At 41.1% G+C, this 20505-nt stretch overlaps 1 protein-coding gene and 1 non-coding gene across 18 annotated transcripts in view; one reads left to right on the top strand and one right to left on the bottom strand.

Annotated features, from left to right (window-relative positions):
* Positions 1-5182: 5182 nt before the first annotated feature.
* The window catches only part of LOC116320952 (CLIP-associating protein 1-A-like), a 51987-nt gene continuing 36664 nt past the window's right edge, over positions 5183-20505 (top strand). For 12 of the 17 annotated variants that reach the window (XM_039606585.1, XM_039606582.1, XM_039606587.1 and 9 more), the window contains exons 1-8: positions 5184-5458; positions 5863-6294; positions 11056-11134; positions 12471-12574; positions 13025-13116; positions 13554-13629; positions 15004-15101; positions 15762-15832. In XM_039606585.1, coding sequence (XP_039462519.1) covers positions 6085-6294; positions 11056-11134; positions 12471-12574; positions 13025-13116; positions 13554-13629; positions 15004-15101; positions 15762-15832 — 730 coding nt within the window. In that variant the 5' untranslated portion in view covers positions 5184-5458; positions 5863-6084. Of the gene's footprint in view, positions 5459-5862; positions 6295-11055; positions 11135-12470; positions 12575-13024; positions 13117-13553; positions 13630-15003; positions 15102-15761; positions 15833-20505 lie in introns of all 17 variants that reach the window. The other 5 variants (XM_039606581.1, XM_039606576.1, XM_039606575.1 and 2 more) reach the window with 1 other exon arrangement.
* LOC116320981 lies at positions 10612-10740 on the bottom strand. Its single transcript, XR_004199491.1, has one exon. It is a non-coding gene; the product is annotated as a U4atac minor spliceosomal RNA (small nuclear RNA).

The following is a 20505-nucleotide window of genomic DNA, read 5'->3' as shown; positions in this document are numbered from 1 at the left end:
CAGTGAGTTGTGGGTTCACTTAATGAATGCCTAATTTGGGCTTTAATCTGCCTTAGACTTACTGATCTTCTTTGAATCGGCATCACAATAATCCTAAGGGCACTGACAAAACATACAAGTATAAATAAATAAAATCTATAGAAAGAGAAATATGTTTGATATGTTTTTATTAAGTTGCACACAAATAGCATTCTCTGCCAACAGGCTCAGAAGACAAAACTATGTAGAAACTGTGGAGGCAAATTTCTTTTCTCATCTATTAATCACATGTTTAATCAAATCGCATTAGTTATAGTAATATCACTTTCTCACTTTACTATAGTGAGAGCACTCCCATCAGCAGTTTACATGCATGTGCAATGTTAACACAGTGAGGCCATTGTAATGGGAGACGTTAAACAGATAGTGGGATGATCCTAGTGTTTCACTGAGATGCTCTCTCTACATTGTAATGTGTTTATTAAACCCACTTCAGATCAAGCTCACTGGGTGTGTTGCAGGTTATTGTTAAAATTTCCATAACAAAATACATAACAGACCGGAACCACAGAAGCAATGTGTACAAGCAGGTGGCAAACACAAGTTTTTGAAATATTTGTACAACACGTGCCTCTGCAACAGCTTCAGTGTTTCCTGGAATTGATTGGGAAACAATAACAAAGCTATTATCTATCTGTTATGACAGTCAAATTTCCCCCAGATAGTCTTGGTTGAGGTCGAGTGATTGTGAAAGGTATATGATCACAACATTTTCATAATGAATGTGGTGCAGATTTCTTTTCTCATGTATTAATCACGTATTTAATTATATCACATTACTATTCACAGTTAAAACGTGTTTTCTCTGTAGCTATGAACGGCTGAACTCATGTTTTTGTTGTACCGCAGACAGAGGTGACAGAAAGCTTACTACACTTTAAAAGATAAACTGCAATATTATTTCCATTTCGGGCTTTTTTCTGTGTTTTTTTAGAGTCCACAGACCCACCAGCAGCAGTTTTTAAATAAAAACACCAACTTCTTCTGAATTTAATTGATGTTTATGTTTTTGAGGTAAAGGGGTTTCCCTCCTGGTTTTCCAGCCATCTGGGTGACACAGAGACAGTACTTCTCAAACAGGAAATTCTGCAGCTCCATGTGGAATTCCATCAGGAAGTCCAGGTCGGTGTACATGACCTGGACCAGCACCAGCATCTCCGCCTCTCCCCACTGCCTGTCAGCAGCACCACAGTATATGTGTGTGAGAGTGTGTTTTATGTGGGTTGGCACTGACCGGTTGTCAATGATGGGAGTCTTTGTTTTTTTAGATGTTCTCACACTTCTTCCATCACCTGCAGCGACCTACAGCAACAGAGACTCAGTGCTGCCCCCAAAGGCAAAATAAAGCAACTACATGTTTATAAAAACCTGTTATATCCTCAGTCTGACTGATATTTATTTTGTTATTACATAAACAGCTCTTTAATTTGCAGTTACATCTGTGTGGTGTTGGAGTCTTTATCTGGCAGCACGCTCAGAAACTGGCCACAAATGAACTAATAATACAAGTGAAACTTGTTGTTATGATACTTTAATAACGTTTTTATATTATGATAGAAATATGACAATAATGACACATTAAGTCATAACCGTGAGCATTTGCATTACATCACTGGATACAAATAAAAAAAAGAGAGAGAGTCATAATTATGATAGTTAGGCTCATTATTGTCTGATATGAGGCATTAAGTCATTGTTAATTATTAATTAGAAGATGCTAAATCTTAATTTTAAGATATGATGAAGGCAAAGCTTCTTATAAGTATATGAGGTCCAAATATCAAAAGAAAGACATTCATGAGTATGATATTCGTGAGTATGATAATAAAGTTCATTATCATAATAAAGTCATCTCGTATGAGACACTAAATGATTGTTATGAGAATGTCCATCAAACCTGTGAGATACTAACTTGTAATTAAGAGATAATAAGTCACAATTATGCTTACTCACATTGTTATTGGCGGCAGTCTTCCATAGGGATTTATTATTAAAGGTTTAGCTACTAAATCTTAAAGGATGGTGAAGTAAAACGTTCCTTCACGGTCACCTATAACATCTCCAAGTTTCTGGCTTCGATCCTCAACCTGCTGGTGGGCAGCTCTGAACACCACATCCAGAACACCCTGGATTTTGTTGAGAAGGTGAGAGATGTCATTATGGAGGCAGATGAAACCATGGTCTCGTACGACGTTACATCTCTCTTCACTTGCATCCCAGTCACGGAAGCGTTGGAGGTAGTTCGTAACAGATTACAGGATGACACCAACCTCAGCAACAGGACCACTCTCAGCATCGACCAAGTGTGTTTGCTTTTGGAACTGTGTCTTCATTCCACCTACTTCACATACAAGGGTCAGTTCTACAGGCAGAAACATGGGTGTGCCATGGGCTCCCCAGTTTCACCCATCGTGGCCAATTTGTACATGGAAGAAGTGGAAAAGAGGGCTTTGCTATCCTACCCTGGAACACCATCAAGCCATTGGTTCAGATATGTGGATGACACCTGGGTGAAAATCAAATCTCAGGACGTACTACATTTCACGGATCGCATTAACTCGGTGGACCGACATATCAAATTCACCAGGGAGGATATGAAAAGTGGCAGGTTAGCCTTCTTAGACTGTGAGATTTCCATCAGTAATGGGGGACATCTAAAAGCTGACGTGTACCGTAAACCTACACATATGGATCAGTATCTAAGGTTTGACTCTCCTCATCCACTGGAGCACAAACTGGGTGTCATCAGGACGCTACAACACAGAGCGAACACCATCCCCACAGACACAGCGGCCAGGGAGGCAGAAGAACAGCACTTCAAGAAGGCCCTGAGTAAATGTGGTTATCCCACCTGGACTTTTGTCAAAGCTGGAAAGGCACCTAAAGAAAGCTCCAGCTGATCCAGGAGAGATGGACAACTGCTGCCCAAGCGAAAACCTGTAGTGATCCCATATGTGTCAGGAGTATCGGAACAATTGAGACGCATTTTTTCTAAACACCGGGTCTCTGTGGCTTTTAAACCCCAAAACACGCTGCGCCAAAAATTGATCCACCCCAAGGTTCGGGTCCCCCGACACAAACAGAGTAACATAGTGTACGCTGTTAAGTGCCAGGAGGATTGCCAGGATTTATACATCGGGGAAACCAAACAACCTCTGGCAAAGCGGATGGCACAACACAGAAGAGCTACCTCGTCAGGCCAGGACTCTGCAGTCTATTTACACCTACAGGCCAGTGGACACTCTTTTAATGATGAGGATGTAACATCCTGGACAGAGAGGAACGCTGGTTTGAGCGCAGAGTCAAGGAGGCTATTTATGTGAAAAGGGAAAGGCCATCTCTGAATCGAGGAGGGGGCCTAAGGGTATATCTGTCGCCATCTTACAATGCTGTGATTGCAGCCATTCCCCAACTCTCTGTGAATGGTACTCATGGCCATTGATCAGTGGGTTTGCATAATTTTGCATAATTATGATTAAGGAACTGACCTCCCAGCCCATTGTTCCTTCAGTGGGCTGGTTTCAGTCATTATGCAAATGTACTGTTTATAAGATTTGGGGAAACCTGCAGTCAGCTGAGACTGAAGAAGTCACTTGGATGAGTGACGAAACGTTTCTCCCACAAAATGCTACGTCCAGATGAACAGAATCAACTTTTGGAGATTTATTTTCCTGGATGATTGAGAATGCATCAAGACGTTCCTTCACTGTTTATTGCAATGAGTGAACTATCCAGCTTGTTCCACATTATTTTAGTTTCACTTTGGTGTTATTTTTCCCTGATGTGAATAGAATCCCATGATAGGTCAGGGCCCTGGCTGTCACATGGCTTATTCATTACTCTCTTGAGATGGACGAGGCTCTTTTAACCACATAGAGGTCAGACCCTCACTCTGAAGCTGCAGGGGCGTTCATGAAACACGGAAACTTACTTACATCATTTCTGATTTCTTAGTCTTTCTGTATTTGTCATGCTTACATGTTCCAGATCATCAAATACATTTAACACTAGACAAAGATAACACAAGTAAATACAAAATCATTTCTTCATTGAGGGAAAAACGCTATCCAAACCTACCTGCCCCTGTGTGAAGAAGTGATTGCCCTATAAACCTCATTAATGGTTCTTGTGCGACTCTTGGTAGCAATCAAGTGTTTGCGATAACTAGCAATGAGTCATCACTGTGGAGGATCTTCAAGATCAGCTTTTGTCTCATCAGTCCACAGAGTATTTTTGCCCAGTCTCTTTCTTAATGTTGAATCATGAACTCTGACCTTAACTGAGACAAGTGAGCCCTGCAGCTCTGTAGATGTTGTTCTCTCTGTTCTGTTGTGACCTCCTGGATGAGTCATCAGCGCACTCTTGGAATAATTTTTATTTGGTTCACTGCACTCCTGAAGCCTTACAAATGGCTTTTTAACCCTTTTCCAGACTGATAGATGCCAGTGACTTTGTTTCTCAGCTGTTTCTGTAGCTGTTTCAGCTCTTTTAGCCTGCCTCATTTTGTCATACATGTTCTGTTTTAATTCAAATTGAACTCAGTTTTCCAAAAATGTGGTTAATCATAGGTAATTTGCAGTGAATTACTTTTTCACACATGGCCAGATATGGATAGCTCCCCCCCCCCCGCCAAATAAATAAAATCATCATTTCAAAACTGCATTTTATATTTAGTTGGCTTATCTTTAAAAAAAAAATAAAATAAAATTTGCTTGATGATCTGAAACATGCAAGTGTGACAAATATGCCAAACAAATCTAAGAAATCAGCACATTTACAGCCCTTACGTTCACAGTGCGCATAGTGATTTCTTCTGAGACTTTTAGACAACCGGATCAAAATGCAGGCCCTGTCTCTAACCTTTGAGATCTGCAACAGAGCAGTGGTCTCCAAACTCAGTTCTCTCCAACTTCTCATTCACCATAAAAATAAATAAATACTTTTTGCTGTCATCTCGGAGCCAAGTTGGGCCCGGCCTGCTCCAGAAACGAAAATGACACCTCTTGACTCTGACACGCACACCTTGAATTTTTAAAAGGGGTGACCTGAAGCTGACGGGAGAGCCCTCCCACCCATGTACGCCTTCCTCCTGCTGTAGTTGCGCGCTTCTGCCGGGAGGTGTCGTGACTATGCGGCTTCACTCGACTCGCTGCAGGACTCTACGGCGTCTGGCAGGGGTCATGATTTGATTTACTACGGCAAATAATAATCTTCCCCTTTTTCATTAGCAGCGGGCAGCTCGTCAGTTAGAGAGGTGAGGGGTTAGAAGCGCAGACATGGCGTGAGCTGCCAGAAGATTAAGATTTCACCAGCGAGGAAGTGATCGCCGAGCCCCACGGAGGAAAGTAACGGTAGTTTGTGGCCGGAGGCAGCATCGCCACTTCTGACTTTTTTCCCTGGGAACGAGTCAGTCCATCCGGTGAGTGGATTTACAGCCAGTCGCTGAATTAATAACTAGTTAATTAAGCCGCCAGGAGTCCGAGAGACAGGTTAGAGGCGTTCACGGCTCTCCTGCGGGGAGAACAGGGTTGAATTTGCCCGCATAGCTAGCACCAGCTCGGCTGTATTTTTGGATAGAAAGCAGGCTATCAGCGAGCTAGCAGCTGAAGCTAACAGCTCAGTTAAACTGTCCTGACACCTAACTTAATGGTCACCTGTGTTAGCGCCACTTAACGGCCCGTTAGCTGAAAGCACAGAGGCACTGCTAGGACCACGCTAGGATCTGGAGGTCAGCAGGCTGGAGTCTTTTAATCTGGAGGTGATAGTTGTGGAAACTTGGCTCTAATTCTCGCCTTTTTTGTTCTCCCCCTCATTAAATCACAGCAAAGCTGTACAGGAGAATGAAGCCCAATGCCGGGCACAGCCCTCCGCAGCAGGACAGCCTGGAGCTCTCTCCTTCTTCCACATTAGCTGCCTCCTAAGCACAAGCGCCGAGTACGAATCCTGCTGCAGGTCCTGCCAACTGTAACACCTCCGCTGGACCACAGGTGAGGAGGAGCGAGGAGGGAAAACAAGACCACTTGGGGGAGTCCGCTTCCTGCAGCCATGGAGGAGGAGGTGGAGGCGGTGAGCATGGAGTACCTGCTGGAGCAGGTGACGCAGAAGGACCTGGGGAAGAGGCTCCAGGTGGGCCAGGAGGTCATGGAGCTGATCCTGGATGAGGAGAGGTCCCCGGAGCTGGAGCAGGACCAGAGCATGCTGGACAGGATGGTGGATTGCGTGGCCAGCTCCTGGGTCAATTCCAGCAACTTCAAGGTGAGCAGAGCAGCAGCAGCTGGAGGGTGGAGATGGGGTAAAAAAAAAAAAAAAAGAGTCCCCACATCTGTCAGTGTGCTCATGAATACAGCACTTCAGCCTCAGCTGTTGCAGTACCGAGGGAGTGGTGCTTTTATTTAGTTGTGAAACTCGGCTCGAGAAGTGTCCTTAATATAGAGTGTTGGCTGGGTGTGTTAACTGTCTAACACACCATTTCATTAGGTTTCTCATCCCTCACTGAGTGTCTTTAAAAAAGAGCTGAATGGCTGGTCGTTTTGGGAAGGAAACGCTCTGTTTAAGTCACGATGAGAGTCACTGTATTCTTTCTGAGGAGGTGGGGAATTCCTGAGTTGTAGAAACCAAAAATATTAAAGCCGACCTGTAATAACATGGCATTAAACAGCTCGACAAAATAGAGAATTGGCCAAACAAAGCCCCACTAAATACAAGTGTGGTGTTTATTCTGTTATCTTTACCCTCCAGATGTGTTGTAATGTTTGGCTTCCTGTTGACAAATGACACATCTTTGTAATGTCAGCTGATGTCCTGAGAAATGACTGAAGTTAAGAGTTGAATTTCTGTTTATTTTAGGACCAGGATAAGTTATTATTAACTTAGTGATATGCAAAAGTCTTCTTGGGGTAACCTTTGAAAATGATGGTGAAAGCCTGCTGAGCAGTTTTCAGTGCTTCTTGGTTTCAGATTGTGTTAGTGTACGGTGCCATTTGAAGGAGATCTAACCATCCTTTCTGTTAAATAGAAGAAAATAGAGTCCAGAATTATGATTTATTTTATTGTGGTTTTTTAAGGTGGTACTTTAAGTCTTCCTGCCTCTTATTCCCCACCTCGTTTGTGTGTTTGAGCTTGAAACCGCTCGATGCTAATTACCACAGCTCCTCGTGGAGCGCTGCTCTGTCTGAGAGCTGATGAAAAACCCACAAGCCTGTTTACCTTCAGCTGCAGTCAGCCCGGTTCCCCGTGCTGCTCGATTAGCATGCTGTACATGGACGTTTGCTGCTGCCGCCGCTGGTGCTGGTTAATCAATAGAGATGGGAGTAGTGCACAGTAATGTAGAGCTGCTTTAAGCTGATGATGTCACTTTTTAATGCAGCGGTGCCAGAGAGGACGAATCAGAGTCGTGCTGACTCCACAAATATGCAAAATAAAACAAAAACAACCATCTGCTGTTTAAGTTTGTGTAGTTTAAACAAACGAAACCGTCAATGAACCCTCGTGTTTCACGCCGGTCAGATAGAAAGGTTGCATGTAAATGTGCCAGACTTAGCCAAACAAACACTGAATAAAAGCATGTTATTGATTAATCGATTAATCATAGAGAATCTAAGGACAGTTACAGAGCTCCTGACCCTGATGATGGATTTACTCAACTGTTACCATTTTTCACCAGCTCTGCTTCTTGTACAAACTACATGTAGCTACCCAGTTCTTTTCTAATATTACTTATTAAAAATGCCTTAAAACTCAAAGCCAGACTGTGGGAACAAACCGTCCAACATATCTGAGGCTTCTGTAATGTCTCTCAGGTTTCCTTCATATATGTTCTTCTCATGGTCGTATTTTTCTTGGGTTCAGTTAAGTTCACTTTTATTTATATAGCAGCAATTCAAAGCAACATTCAGTTAAAGACCGTGTAATAACACAGCGAAAACCCCAATAATCAAACGACCCCCCCATGAGCAAACATTTGGCGACAGTGGGAAGGAAAAACTCTCTTTTAACAGTACGACTAGTTGGAGTTGAGGGGAGGAAGTCAGGACAAATTTATGGATTTGTTTCTGATATAGGTAGAGTTTGTGTTACCTGATTTAATAGAAGGTTTTTTCCTGTCTGATAGACAAAAAAAACAAAACGGTGGTAATATTCAGTGAATGAAACTCCAATGGTAAAAATGCTTTGGTGGAAGACCAGATGTTTTTTTTATAAACATCTGTTTTATAAAATAGATGTTTGCAGCATTGTCTACCAAAGCAAACCCTCTGTAAACCCTCAGCAGCCGCTCAGCTCCTGAACGGCTGCTGAACTTTTAGTCTTATTAACTAAAATGCCGGATTTTTCACTGGAGTCTGGTGTGGCATCATTTCACTCAGTAGTAAGAGCAGCGGATACATACGGACCAATCGTATCGCTGCATCCCGCGCTGCCCTGGAAACACAGCCTCCTCTGTCCGTCCTGGTGATGTCTGTGGGGCCGTAACGAGGACGGCGAGGCTCCCAGGCGAGCACGGCAGAGGCAAGCTTAATTTACCAGCACCCATTAGCCCAGTTTCCTGCTCTGTGTGAGCGAGCCAGCAGGTCTGACAGAGACTCAGCTTCCAGCCAGTCGCTGCCGTTAACAGGGCACTAAAACCTTCCAGCGCTGAGCGTGAAGGATGGAGGAGGGCTCCTTCACAAGCTGTTAGGATAATGGCTCGTGTTAATCGATCACAGGCCTCTGATGTAAATTAAAAGGCTGTCCAGCCAGCTGTAAATACAGGCTGCTTATGGGCGGCCTCTTATGGCAGAAGTGAAGTGCTTAAATATGAGGGAAGGATTTAAGATGATATGAATAATGGATACATGTTTAGATTAATCTCCATATTGATTTCTTCCTCTCTTTAGTGGATCAAATGTCAGAAACACTCATTTTATTTGTAGTAGTCTCTCGCCTCTGTCAGTGCGCCCCAGGGCAGCTGTGGCTACAATGTAGCTTGCCATTGCCAGTGTGTGAATGTGTGTGTGAATGGGTGAATGACTGAATGTAGTGTAAAGCGCTTTGGGGTCTTTAGGGACTGAGTAAAGCGCTATACAAATGCAGGCCATTTACCATTTAGTTGAATTATTCAAATGTCACCACAAAATCCAAAGATATTCACTTTATCATCATGTAAAGCCGAAAAGCAGCAATTCTCCCTCTTCACATACTCATGTCCAGATGTTTTTGGGTGATCTAAAGGTTAAAGGTCATATTTTGACTACATATCTGCTCTTTGTGATATGATATGGAGCTGAGAGTAGAAAACACTGTGATAAACTGAGTGTTCAGAGCAGTCTGAAGCCTGAGCTTTAGCTTCACTGGGATTGCTTTTACATATTTGAAGTGTTGGCCATGTTTAATATGAATCCCCACTTCTTAATCAGGAGACATGTGACAGGAAGTAAGGCAAAACTAAACAGATCCCTGTAAACTTGAAAGTGTTTTTCATAATCCAGATTATTCCCGCTCAGAATGAACCACAAATCTCTGCCAATCTGCATAAGGTTATAAAAGTGAGTCTATAATACCTTCGTTATAAGATGTCAAAGCATTTTCCTCATATTTCACAATTAATTCATTGCACAATTGATAAACAAAAGTGTATTTTATGTAAGTGAGACCTACCCCAAAATAAGTGACCTCAGTGGCTTTCCTTTAGTGGACACCAACAGATTTCATATGCAGGAAAAAAAAACTGTTATGAGTTAATTATTTTAGTCACTTCTAACATCATGATGTATTTAATATTTTTTGTCAGAATCAGTGAAAATACCCGTCTTTTACTCTTTTATAGATACACAGTCGATTAATTAGTAAGCAAACAATCATTAGTTGAAATAACAAAACCAAAACACAGCTAATATGAAAATTTGGGTTATTATCTAAAAAGTGTGACTTAATAATGCAAAATTTCAAGTTATTTTCTCCAAAGTTTGAGTCAGTAACATGAAATTTTGAGACAATAATTGGTTTAATAATTTTGGACTCATGGATGGCAACTTTTTATTTTCTTCTTTTTAGTGGGAGAGACAAGATTCCACAGAAAAGTGAAAATATGTGAGATTAAATCAAATCTAAGAGCTCAGTGAACGAAAACATAAATGCAACAAAAACCTGAATAAGTTAAAAAAATATTTAAAGAACCGAAATAAAGTATAAAATATACAGTAGGTGTAAGTTCAATTTGAAAAAAAAAACAAAATCTCTCTCTCTCTCTCTCTCTCTCTCTCTCTCTCTCTATATATATATATACAATTTTAAAAAATTATATACAATTTAAAAGCAGTGAATATCACTCCAAGTATATAAGAGCTTACAGGTAAATATGTAACAAATGTGAGTATGAATATATTAAAACAAAGTGTCTTGATAAATTTAAATAAACTCCTTGGAATAAGAATGGCGTTGTTATACAATGAAAATAGATTGTAACCTAACTCGTTTAAATATCTACGTCGGTGTCGTCCCACTCTCCGTCCAGCGGATGGCGCCATAGGGGAGGCGGTCTTTTATTTCAGTCGCTCTTACATTAGTCACGTTCAATCTCTCTCTCTGTTGTTGAGAGTTTCCAAAAATTGCACCGTGGTCTGAACTCGCGGTTCAGGTGGTGCGAATGTGTTGATATGGTGTCAGCAGGGAAGCTCTCACTACGCGTTCATTGAGTTTCCCAAACCACCCCATGACAAGGAAAGTTATTTCCCCGTACCCCGAAGCGCTGATAGTAAGATCTACACAGCGGCTACACTCACGGTTCACAATCAGGTCAGCGCTTCAGCTCACGGGACCGCAGTTCACACTGTTAGCTCACATCACAAATACACCAGCAGCCTTTATTCGGCCTTTTTCTACCTTTTTAGAGCTGAAACCGCTGCTTTTCCGTGTTACCCATAACCCTTTGCGGCTCATATTCAAATACTGTGCTGCTGCGGCGCTGTGGAGCTGCCGGCCCTGGAGGAGGAGTCACTGTGGATCAGTTTAACCGCCTGTGTGATGGTGTGTGTGTTTCAGGTGGTTTTACTGGGGATGGATATCCTGTCGGCTCTGGTGAGCCGGCTGCAGGAGAGATTCAGGACACAGGTTGGAACTGGTGAGCCTCTCCTCGTTATTTACTGCACACATAATAACAGTATAACAACATGAGCTTCAGCCTACTTTTAAAAATGACTTCAACCTGTTTTTGTTAGTTTTAGATAGATGTATTTATACTAAAATAATACTTTGTGCATTAAAAAAATCTGTTATTTTATTAAATATTTAGAAATGTCACAAAATGTATATAAATATGCATTTTTCTCAAATTAAAAGTGTTTAATTTACATTTTGATGCACCTTAAGTGCTTTTATTTTATGTTTTCATTGCAAATCTCTACATGTGTGTATTAAATGTAATTTATATTATTATTTAAGGTTAATGTTACTTTATTGTTTTTCATAGGAGGAAATGGCTGGAATGATAGTTCGATATACTAAAATATCAAAAACTGCAATAAAAAAAACCACTTAAAAATGAAACAACTGTGTTTTCTTACATTTACACGATGGTGTGTGATAGAAGGACACCAGCAAGAGGGTTTATAAAGTGATAGTGAGACCTGTTAGAGAGAAAAGAGCCTGCTACTCACATTAAACACACAGCAGTTTGAATCAATAAAAGAGAAAACACTGCAAAGAGTTAAAAACAGTTTACAGGAATCAGCTTCTCAGACTGACTGTTAGAGCCAAATATTTATTCCAAATATGTGAACTTATTTCTAGTAGAGGGGTTTGTGTCCATCATCATGTCTTCTCCAGTGTTTAACATCTAGTTTTCTCACACATCGTGCTCACCTCTTCAAAAATGATTTGCAACTTTCAGCCAAACTGCGTGATACTGTGTGGCCAAACACGCGTTTTATGTTATTTTTGAAGTGTTGTGAGGAAGTACTTTTGATTTCAAATGTATTTATTTGTCTGCATTAGACAGTTCCTCCCATTCCTCACTGTTACTATAATAAAACCACCGATACAGGCAGGATTTCATTCATGTGGCTCACAGATATTTAATCCCATTTTACTCTGTGCTTCTCTTATTTAAACTTTAGTAATCCTCCGTAGACTTAATGTTTATATCACAGCCATTATTTTTAGTCTTTCACTTAACTTACTCTCTGTGCTGTTATGGAAGTAATGGAAGTAATCTCTATAATCAGATGACGAGTGCAGCAATAGGAAAATTGATTCAGTACTCAGAGTTCACACCCCACAGTTTCAGCTTCAACAGATGATTTTATTTTCCTGACCAAAGCTTAGATTCTCTCTATATTTCTTCTAGTTTTAGAAACACTGCTTTAATATCCAAACATGGAGGTTTTTGCTTTAGATTTTAAGCTTTCTTTGTGATATCACTGCAGGCTGTAGACACCAACTCTCTCTTCCTTTTTCAGTCCTGCCCAGTCTTATCGATCGACTGGGAGACGCCAAGGATCAAGTCAGAGAGCAGGACCAAGCACTTCTGCTGAAGATCATGGACCAGGCTGCAAACCCACAGGTACACATACTCTTCATCATATCTCCTTTTTCATGCCTTTAGTCACAAGAGATCCACCTTAACAGAAATACGTTCAATTACCATCAACATTTGTTGAATTTAAATGCATCCCAGGAGCTGTTCAGAGTGTTTTCCAGTATTGTGAGGTGATATTTCATTCAAACAACTGTTTTGCACGATATAATAACCTCATGGTGGCGCTGACCTATCACATCTGGTGTCATAACTCTGCAAACTACAGGGGAAAAAAGACGGCACAGGAGAAATTTTGCCATCAATGATTTAAATTCAAATTTAAACTCACAGAAAAGTAAATTACCATAGTCTAACACACACATTTCCACACGCATGTTTGGATTTATCCACCACAGCCTCGTCCTCCAACAGAGCGTCACTATAACGTTACAGGTGACGTGTTAATGTCTCTCTGTCTTCTCCCTGTGCGTTCAGTATGTGTGGGAGCGAATGATGGGAGGATTCAAGCACAAGAACAACAGGACCAGAGAGGGACTCTGCCTGTGTCTCATCTCAACTTTGAACGTGTAAGTTATTAGCATTATTGAAAGCAGTAACTGATTTATAATGTAACAGCAGGTTTGGCGCTTATATTTGGGACTCTGTTAACTCTTTGTTTGTTTATTTAGTTCTAAAGTTTCAGGAAATATTCAGAGAGGTTTATCACAGCTTCAGATATAAAACTGTCACATCTTCTGATTTTTATTTCAAAAGTTCAAACCTAAAACTGGTTCATGGGATAAAAGAAAAGCTGCAAACGTTCACGTGTGAGAAGCTAGGGACGGTTTGGTTGTTTTTCCTTTTAAAAAACGCAGAAATTAGTGTGTGGGTGATTTTCAAAATAAAAGAGCACGAACTGGAAGTTTTATTCACAGTAAAGGAAGCGTACTGATAATGTCATGTGTCTTTGAGCTCACCTCCAGTTTTACTTGACTTTAGTCAGTTTTGTGTTTTGATCTTTCAGGTTTGGCTCTCAGAGTCTGACGCTCAGTAAAATCGTTCCTCACATCTGCAGCCTCCTCGGAGACCCCACCAGCCAGGTACAATGCCTGCTCACTCACACACACATACGCGCACACACACCAGGTTACACTGTGGTTGGAGCCGCTTTCACACATGCACCGTGAACAGCTTCTTGAGGATCGAGTCGGATTGTTTTCCACAGGAAGCTGGAAAATGTCCGCTTCAGACATGTTCTCACATCAAACCAGGTAACGCTAGATAAATTACTTTAAAAAGACAGAAAATATATTAAAATGTGCAATAATTCAGCAGTGAATCAGTGAATAGAAAAATGCTGTGATGCATAATTGTGTAAAAAGACAAGCTGCTACTTAATAAAGTAAGGCTGAGGATGTTTTAGGTTGAAAGATTTCTGCTGCTTCCAGCCGTTGTGTGAAAACTTAAAACCCCCTCACCAATCATTTTACTGGCTCATCTAGCAGAGTTTAGCAGGCCTGATGGGCTGTAGTGGTTCATATGCAGTCAGTATCTGAGACTTACATACTGGAGTGCTCCAGAAACAAGTGAAAGGACTTAACACTCAGGACAGCAGCTGAGCGGCAGTCCTGTGATGGCTTTAAACAGCTGTACTGTGCAGGTCAGCCAACTTCCTCCACATTCAGCTGGAGAACAGTTTCTTTAATCTGCAGTAATCTTGGTGTTTGACTGCCCTCTGCTGGTGGAGTTCAAACATTACACCATAGTGGACCTGCTTTAGCTGCTGTCCTACCCACACCGCTTTACAGGGATGAAGTCTGTGGTCCTCCAGCTCTGCATCAGGATCCTCAGCTATCGTCTGTCTGCTCCCCTCTCTGTTTGCTGTTTACTGATTGGTTCGTCATCGCCGGAATCACACTTCCTCCTCAGGACAGGAAGCCGTGCCCATGAACTTCCCTTCCCAAAGCCAAACACACTCACGCATGCTCAGTCAGGCCTTCAACTACCCTTATCAGATTTTAAAGTCTATAGTTTTTGTTTGATTTCATCACTAATCAGTTGCAGAGAGAAAAAAGTCACAGCTTTGAATACAGTTCAGATGTTTAGTTTAAAGTCGGTGTGTATTTATTGTTGCTTTTAATCTGCATCTAGACGCTACAAAACAAAGAGAACGATTTAAACCGGTGTAACGTGGAGCTTCTTTCAAAATAAGAGTGAGAACGTCAATGTGGAAGCGTCACTGTAAATGCTGATACACACACAGATGGATTTGCACCAGGACACAAAGTAAAGAAAGAAAGACACCTAACGTTAAACGTGTCATCACAGTCATGTGTTTTTCTGCTGTGACAGCAGCCAAAGAGCGTCATGGGAGATGATTTAATTGTTTTTAAAGTGTCGAACACATATTCAGGATGATTTAAAACGAGCGATCTCTTTATGTTCAAGTAATGTGTTTACCTGTCGGCCCACAGGTGCGTGATGGCGCCATGAACTGCCTGGTGGAGATCTACCGGCACGTCGGCGAGCGAGTGCGGATCGACCTGGGAAAGAAGGGCCTGCCTCAGTCACGGTGCGTTCAACGCTCCCTGTAAATCTCATCACGTGAAGGGCTCTGTGGTACTGCTGGTGGTGCACACTCACATTACTCTGTTACAAGTAGAAAAGTAACAGACGTTTAAATAACTGTGCTTCACATAAGAAGGAAAGGCATTCACAGCCCTTTAAAAACACTGTTTCTAATTAGTTTTTGTTGGGTTTTTCACTGCTTAGATTGACAGTGATGGTCTTATTAATTAACTGACTTTTAGCTTCAGCTTTAATCTGATGATCAGTGTCTGATTAACTGGCAGATAATTAGGTTATTAATTGAATAATCAGGAAATAGTTTTCATTTTAATCGCACAAACAGTAACTGACTGTTATCAATAAAGCTCGTCCTTTAAATGATGGGTGCTTCCTCCTCAAACTGTCCATCAGGTCAGCAGATGTGACAGTGACATTGTGGTTCTTGGTGTTTGTTCTATTAATATCTGCCGTCGTCTGTGTATTTTTGGAGGCTGTAGACTCTGTGCTGTTACTTTGGCCTATTTAAACGCTCTCCCAGGAGCCTGAAATGAGCCAGTTTTCTGTTTTTCAGAGGACACAGCAGGGCCTTTTTTTTAACTTGGTGCTTTCCTCACATCATAACACCAGCTGGTTCTGACTGTCTGCTCCGTCTCTCTGTGTGCAGGCTGAACGTCATCTTCAGTAAGTTCGATGAAGTCCAGAGGTCGGGGAACATGGTCCTGTCACCTTTGTCGGGTAAGTCCTGCAGCGTTTTATGAGCTTGGTTTGGTTTATGGCGCCGGGGGAAGTTGTCATGGCAGCGTTAATTTGTTTATTTCATATTTTCTATTGTTGATTGTTGAAAGCAGCCTCGAGACACGCGACATGTGACCCTCCCAAACTGCACCAAATTTGTCTGTCTATGTCAGGGCTCTAGACTAACTTTTTTTCTTAGGAGCACCAGCACAAAAGTTAGGTGCACCCAAATTTTTCAACCGCATCGCTGAACCCCACTGCTTTACATGTTCACTTTTTATTTTATTTTTTTAATTGCTGTCCATACAGACAATATTGATCTTGTCTTTATTTGGAGCACATTTCTACAAGAAAGAGAAGTTACTCAAAAAGTACTTGTGCTTAAAGTACTGTGGCACTCTTTGGAAATATTGTAGACAATGTTAAACTTAATCATCATCTCGGCCTCCTCTGACGACCTGTTTGCTGCTGCCTGCTGCTGAAAGGCAACGGGGAGAGGGGAGACTTGGGCAGTGCATTTATCGTAGCATGTAATGTATTTTCTGGATACACTGTGCTTTTTCAGCATTCAGAGGTTGATGGGTCCGTGTCAGAGCTGGCTATGAATTTTAGACGGATCAGGCCTTAACTTAATGAAAAATATATCAATAGTTCTTTTCATCTTTTCTCATTACCCACAGCTACATCCACTTCTGCCAGGCCTAGGCTACTTACTAGGGCTGGGTATCATCACTGATTTCTACAATCCATTTGATTCCGATTCACAAAGTCCAGATTCGATTCCAGTCAATTTTGACTCAGACAGTCAGAAATACTATAATTCTGATCATTTGTCAGTACTGACACTTGTGAGACTTCATGAGAGGTGTAAGCATCACACCACATGCCTTTGTGTCAAAGTAACTGAGGATAAAACACAGAAAAACATGAAGGAGATTTTCCTGGCCGGGCTTTTTATAGCAGATAAACTTAAAAATATTCTGCAGTAGAACAAAAACTGAAGAAAACCATGAGTCAACATATAAACATGCTGCTGAAGTGAAGCAGAGCAAAGTTACAGAGGTTTTATTAGAGACACAGCTAAGCGTTTTGCAATTTGGCATTATTTAAAAAAGTTTACATTTCTTTGCTATTAAACAGCAGAAATGAGGCTTTCTTGTCAGAGGTCATTTTTTGAAAAAAAGCCGACATCTCACTGATTCTGATGCGTCGGGTCTGCGCTTTGTGTTTACATCTTTGTGCGGAATCTGTTTACCTGCTCTCATTGGCCGTTTTAGCTGTTTGGTTGGTTTTAAAATAGTTTTGTGAATTCTAAGATTCTGGCGTTTCTGGCAAAATATATTTATATTTAAAAGTCGATTCAGGATTTAATGAATCAATATCGCTTTATTCAAGCTACTCACCTCTCTCTATCCGCCTGCACTTTCAAACATACACGTGCGTAGGACTACAGGAATATCTGGACCACGACCAATCAGACAGGTCCCGCCCCTGACTATCTCTTATTGGTTTAGACCACGATATGGGCATAATGTGTGTCTGTTGTTGACCACACAGAGACTTTCAGACTTGAAGAGGATTTTTTTTTTTTTTTTTTTTTTGCACGATTGAGAAATTAAGTCGCATAATGACCAAATTAAGTCGCACTCTAGAGCCCTGTATGTGCACACCTACTGAACTCCATGATAGGCCTCATAAATAAACCCAGAAGCGTCCGAGTTACTCCTGTTGATCACCAGCTGACTTGTACCCGGTTTATGGTTTATGTCAATGGAAAGTCCTGAATGCTGTTTTTGGGTAGCAGGAAATATTTCCAGTGTTTTCCAGTGCTGCGGGGCTGGGGAATTCATTTTTATAAGTCAAAGATAATCTCTGTGTTGTGGTTTCATCTGTATTTATGCACAAAATCAATCAGTTAGGGAGGAAACTACAAACAGGGCTGTCACTTTGTCCTCTCACACTATACTCAGCTGATGCTTCTCATTCCTCTCGTGTTTTGGGGACTTCCTTACCTGGATGATTGAGAAGTTATCGAGATGTTTTCACAGATTTAGCTTCCTGGGCAATGTTTTTTTTGTTTTTTTTTAAATAAAGTATAACACAGAGTAAACAAAGAGTTCATATCAAGTTACAAAGTTGCAAAACTGAGGAAAACTGAAGCCTGGTGGTTGCTGCTGTGAGCGAGCAGGATATTATCCACACAAACTAAGACAGTTTATGTTTTCACATCCAGAGATAAAGAACATCCGAATCTAGGGTTGGACCATTAATCAGAGGTTAATCTTAATTATTATCTTGACTTTCAGTGATTATGAAAGCATGATAATGGAGATAAAACTGGAGATAAAACAGTTTCTCTTTGTCTGTTCATTTTCTCTACAAAGCTCTCAGTTTGTCTTGTGTTTCAGTGCAGAAAACAGGAAACCTTGTTAGATATATCAGTAGAAAACAGCTGCAGTTCTCTGTCTTCAAGTAAAATCATACTGATACACTTTGAGTGTCCTTTGATCAGAAAAAAGGAAAAAAAAGACCAACATTTATGAATTTCTTGAAAGGAACAAATCATGAAGACGTGTTTGGACTGGTTTGGTGATGAATAGATGGAAAGATTTTGGTGAACAAGATCTGCTTAGAGGAAGTAAGATGTTTATGTAAGTTAACCTGTGAAGGATTATTAACTGGTAGAGCTGCCTTCATCTCCGATCTCTCTCCGGGTCCTTTTTGGTGATGCCTGACCAAAGTTTTGATTGGATGGTCGGCTCGCCACTCATCTGTCCATCTGGACTCTGATGGCCAATAGCGAACAGTGGTCGCCCTTTCAAAGTGGGCTTTTTCTGAGACACTCGTTAGCCTAGACGCCTGACTCAATAACAGATGGTCCTGTGTGCATGCCCATTTCTTCTGTTTATTTATTTATTGGTTTCTCTTTTCACCTTCACATAACAAACACTTGGTGTTTGGTAAGTTAATAAGTAATGATGCTAAATAATCAAGATTACAGTTAATAACTAAGATAACTGTGATTTCTGGGTACTGCAGATGAGACCATCTGTCTCATTTCTATAATGCTGACTGTGTCATAAAGGCCTGAGGAGCTTTGAGAAATCAGAGATGTGGCTCAGATGTCTGAAACACACACAGGCCCAGTAATGTGTGACACCATTAAAGCTCTTTTCAATAGTTTCTGCTCAGTTATAAGAAGGTTCTGCTTCATAAGGAGGAACTGAGGGGAAAGACCTTCCCACTGAAGAAGGTGTTAGCTTTTTAAGGTTCCTTACACATGTTTATAGCAAACGTGCAATTATATCCGGGGATGTCCTGGCATGGAAGCATGTTTGAATTTGTCATTTTCACTTTCTGATAATATTTTGCTCATAAAAATAAGTTCATACAAAAATTAAAAACCCACATATCGATTCTGTGGCCCACTAAAAAGATTTAATTTGCTAATTGGATTTATTCCTCTCTTTGTCTCTGTTGGTCCTGTGGGATTTAGATGGAGGCTGTAAATCTAAAAGTGAGAGAAAGTACATGTTGTACTCATCAGTGAGTCTCAGTGTTTCTGCTGGGAAGCCCTCTCCATGGTGAAAAGCTGTGCGTGCTATCTTTCAGTGAGAATGAAACCCGAGCTGCCTTCTTTGTTCCTGTGGACTGAAATGAGCAGATTTCAGTCACTTCGCTGCAGGAAAAGTGACCCTGCAGAACACAGACGGGACAGTTTACACAGTGAAAAGCAGCTACTTATGTTTGGTGCTATGGCTGTGTAGCAGAACAGGGAAGAAAAACTGCTGAGCAGTCATTAAAGTGGATGAATATTGTTTCTGAGCAGATGTGTTTTGTTTGTCTCTGTGTGATCTGTGCACAGAGGTTATGGTTAGCAGACCGGAGCGAGTGACATTAAACTGGTTTGATGGTCTCATGAACTCGTGACCTCGCTCCATCTCTGTGGTCACATGGGTCAGCTTTCATCTCAGGAGGCTGCTCAGCTTTGAAAAGAAAAGGCACAACCACCTTCCTTTAGGAAAGCCTGATTATCATTCATCCCAGGTTTTGTTGTTAATTAATATATCTGCCATATTTGAGCTCAAACATGGCCCAAGATTTTTCAGCGTTACTGCAACAGCAGGAACGCGTATCTGTTATTCATGTAGAGGCCCAAAAAAACCCAGTATTGACAGATGATTACATACAAAGAAAAAACAGCAGCTTACACACGTCATATTTATAAACCTTCAGTCTGCTCAACTTCAATCTTTAAGAAAAAGAAACTTCATCACACAGCACATTCATTTATTTAAGTGTGTAAATGTAATAAACTGAAGTGAAATAAGCAGGTTTGTTTCAGGTAACAGGAACAAAAACACAAGAGATGAAACTCTGACTTTTCTACATCTTCACTAAATCTGACTCATTAATAATCACTTTGCCTCTCTGGTTTTAGTAAACAGTTTATCCTGATTAATTTATAAGGTGACGTAAGCATGACTGCTAACTACACAGCACCTGTAATGAGTCCGTGTTACATTACCTGACAGAAATCTGTGTATTTTCCTGTTATTTCTGACCATCCAATGAACATAAATGGGCGTTATGCACGAGCAAATGAAATCTAGTACCACACTGACCCCTGGATCCAGGAGGATCCCTGGATCTGGATTAGATTGTGATATCTT

Source organism: Oreochromis aureus, linkage group 23, assembly GCF_013358895.1.
Source record: "Oreochromis aureus strain Israel breed Guangdong linkage group 23, ZZ_aureus, whole genome shotgun sequence".
In the NCBI taxonomy this organism is placed as follows: domain Eukaryota; kingdom Metazoa; phylum Chordata; class Actinopteri; order Cichliformes; family Cichlidae; genus Oreochromis; species Oreochromis aureus.
The sequence above is the reverse complement of the archived record's forward strand: the minus strand, read 5'-3'. Positions and strand labels throughout refer to the sequence as shown.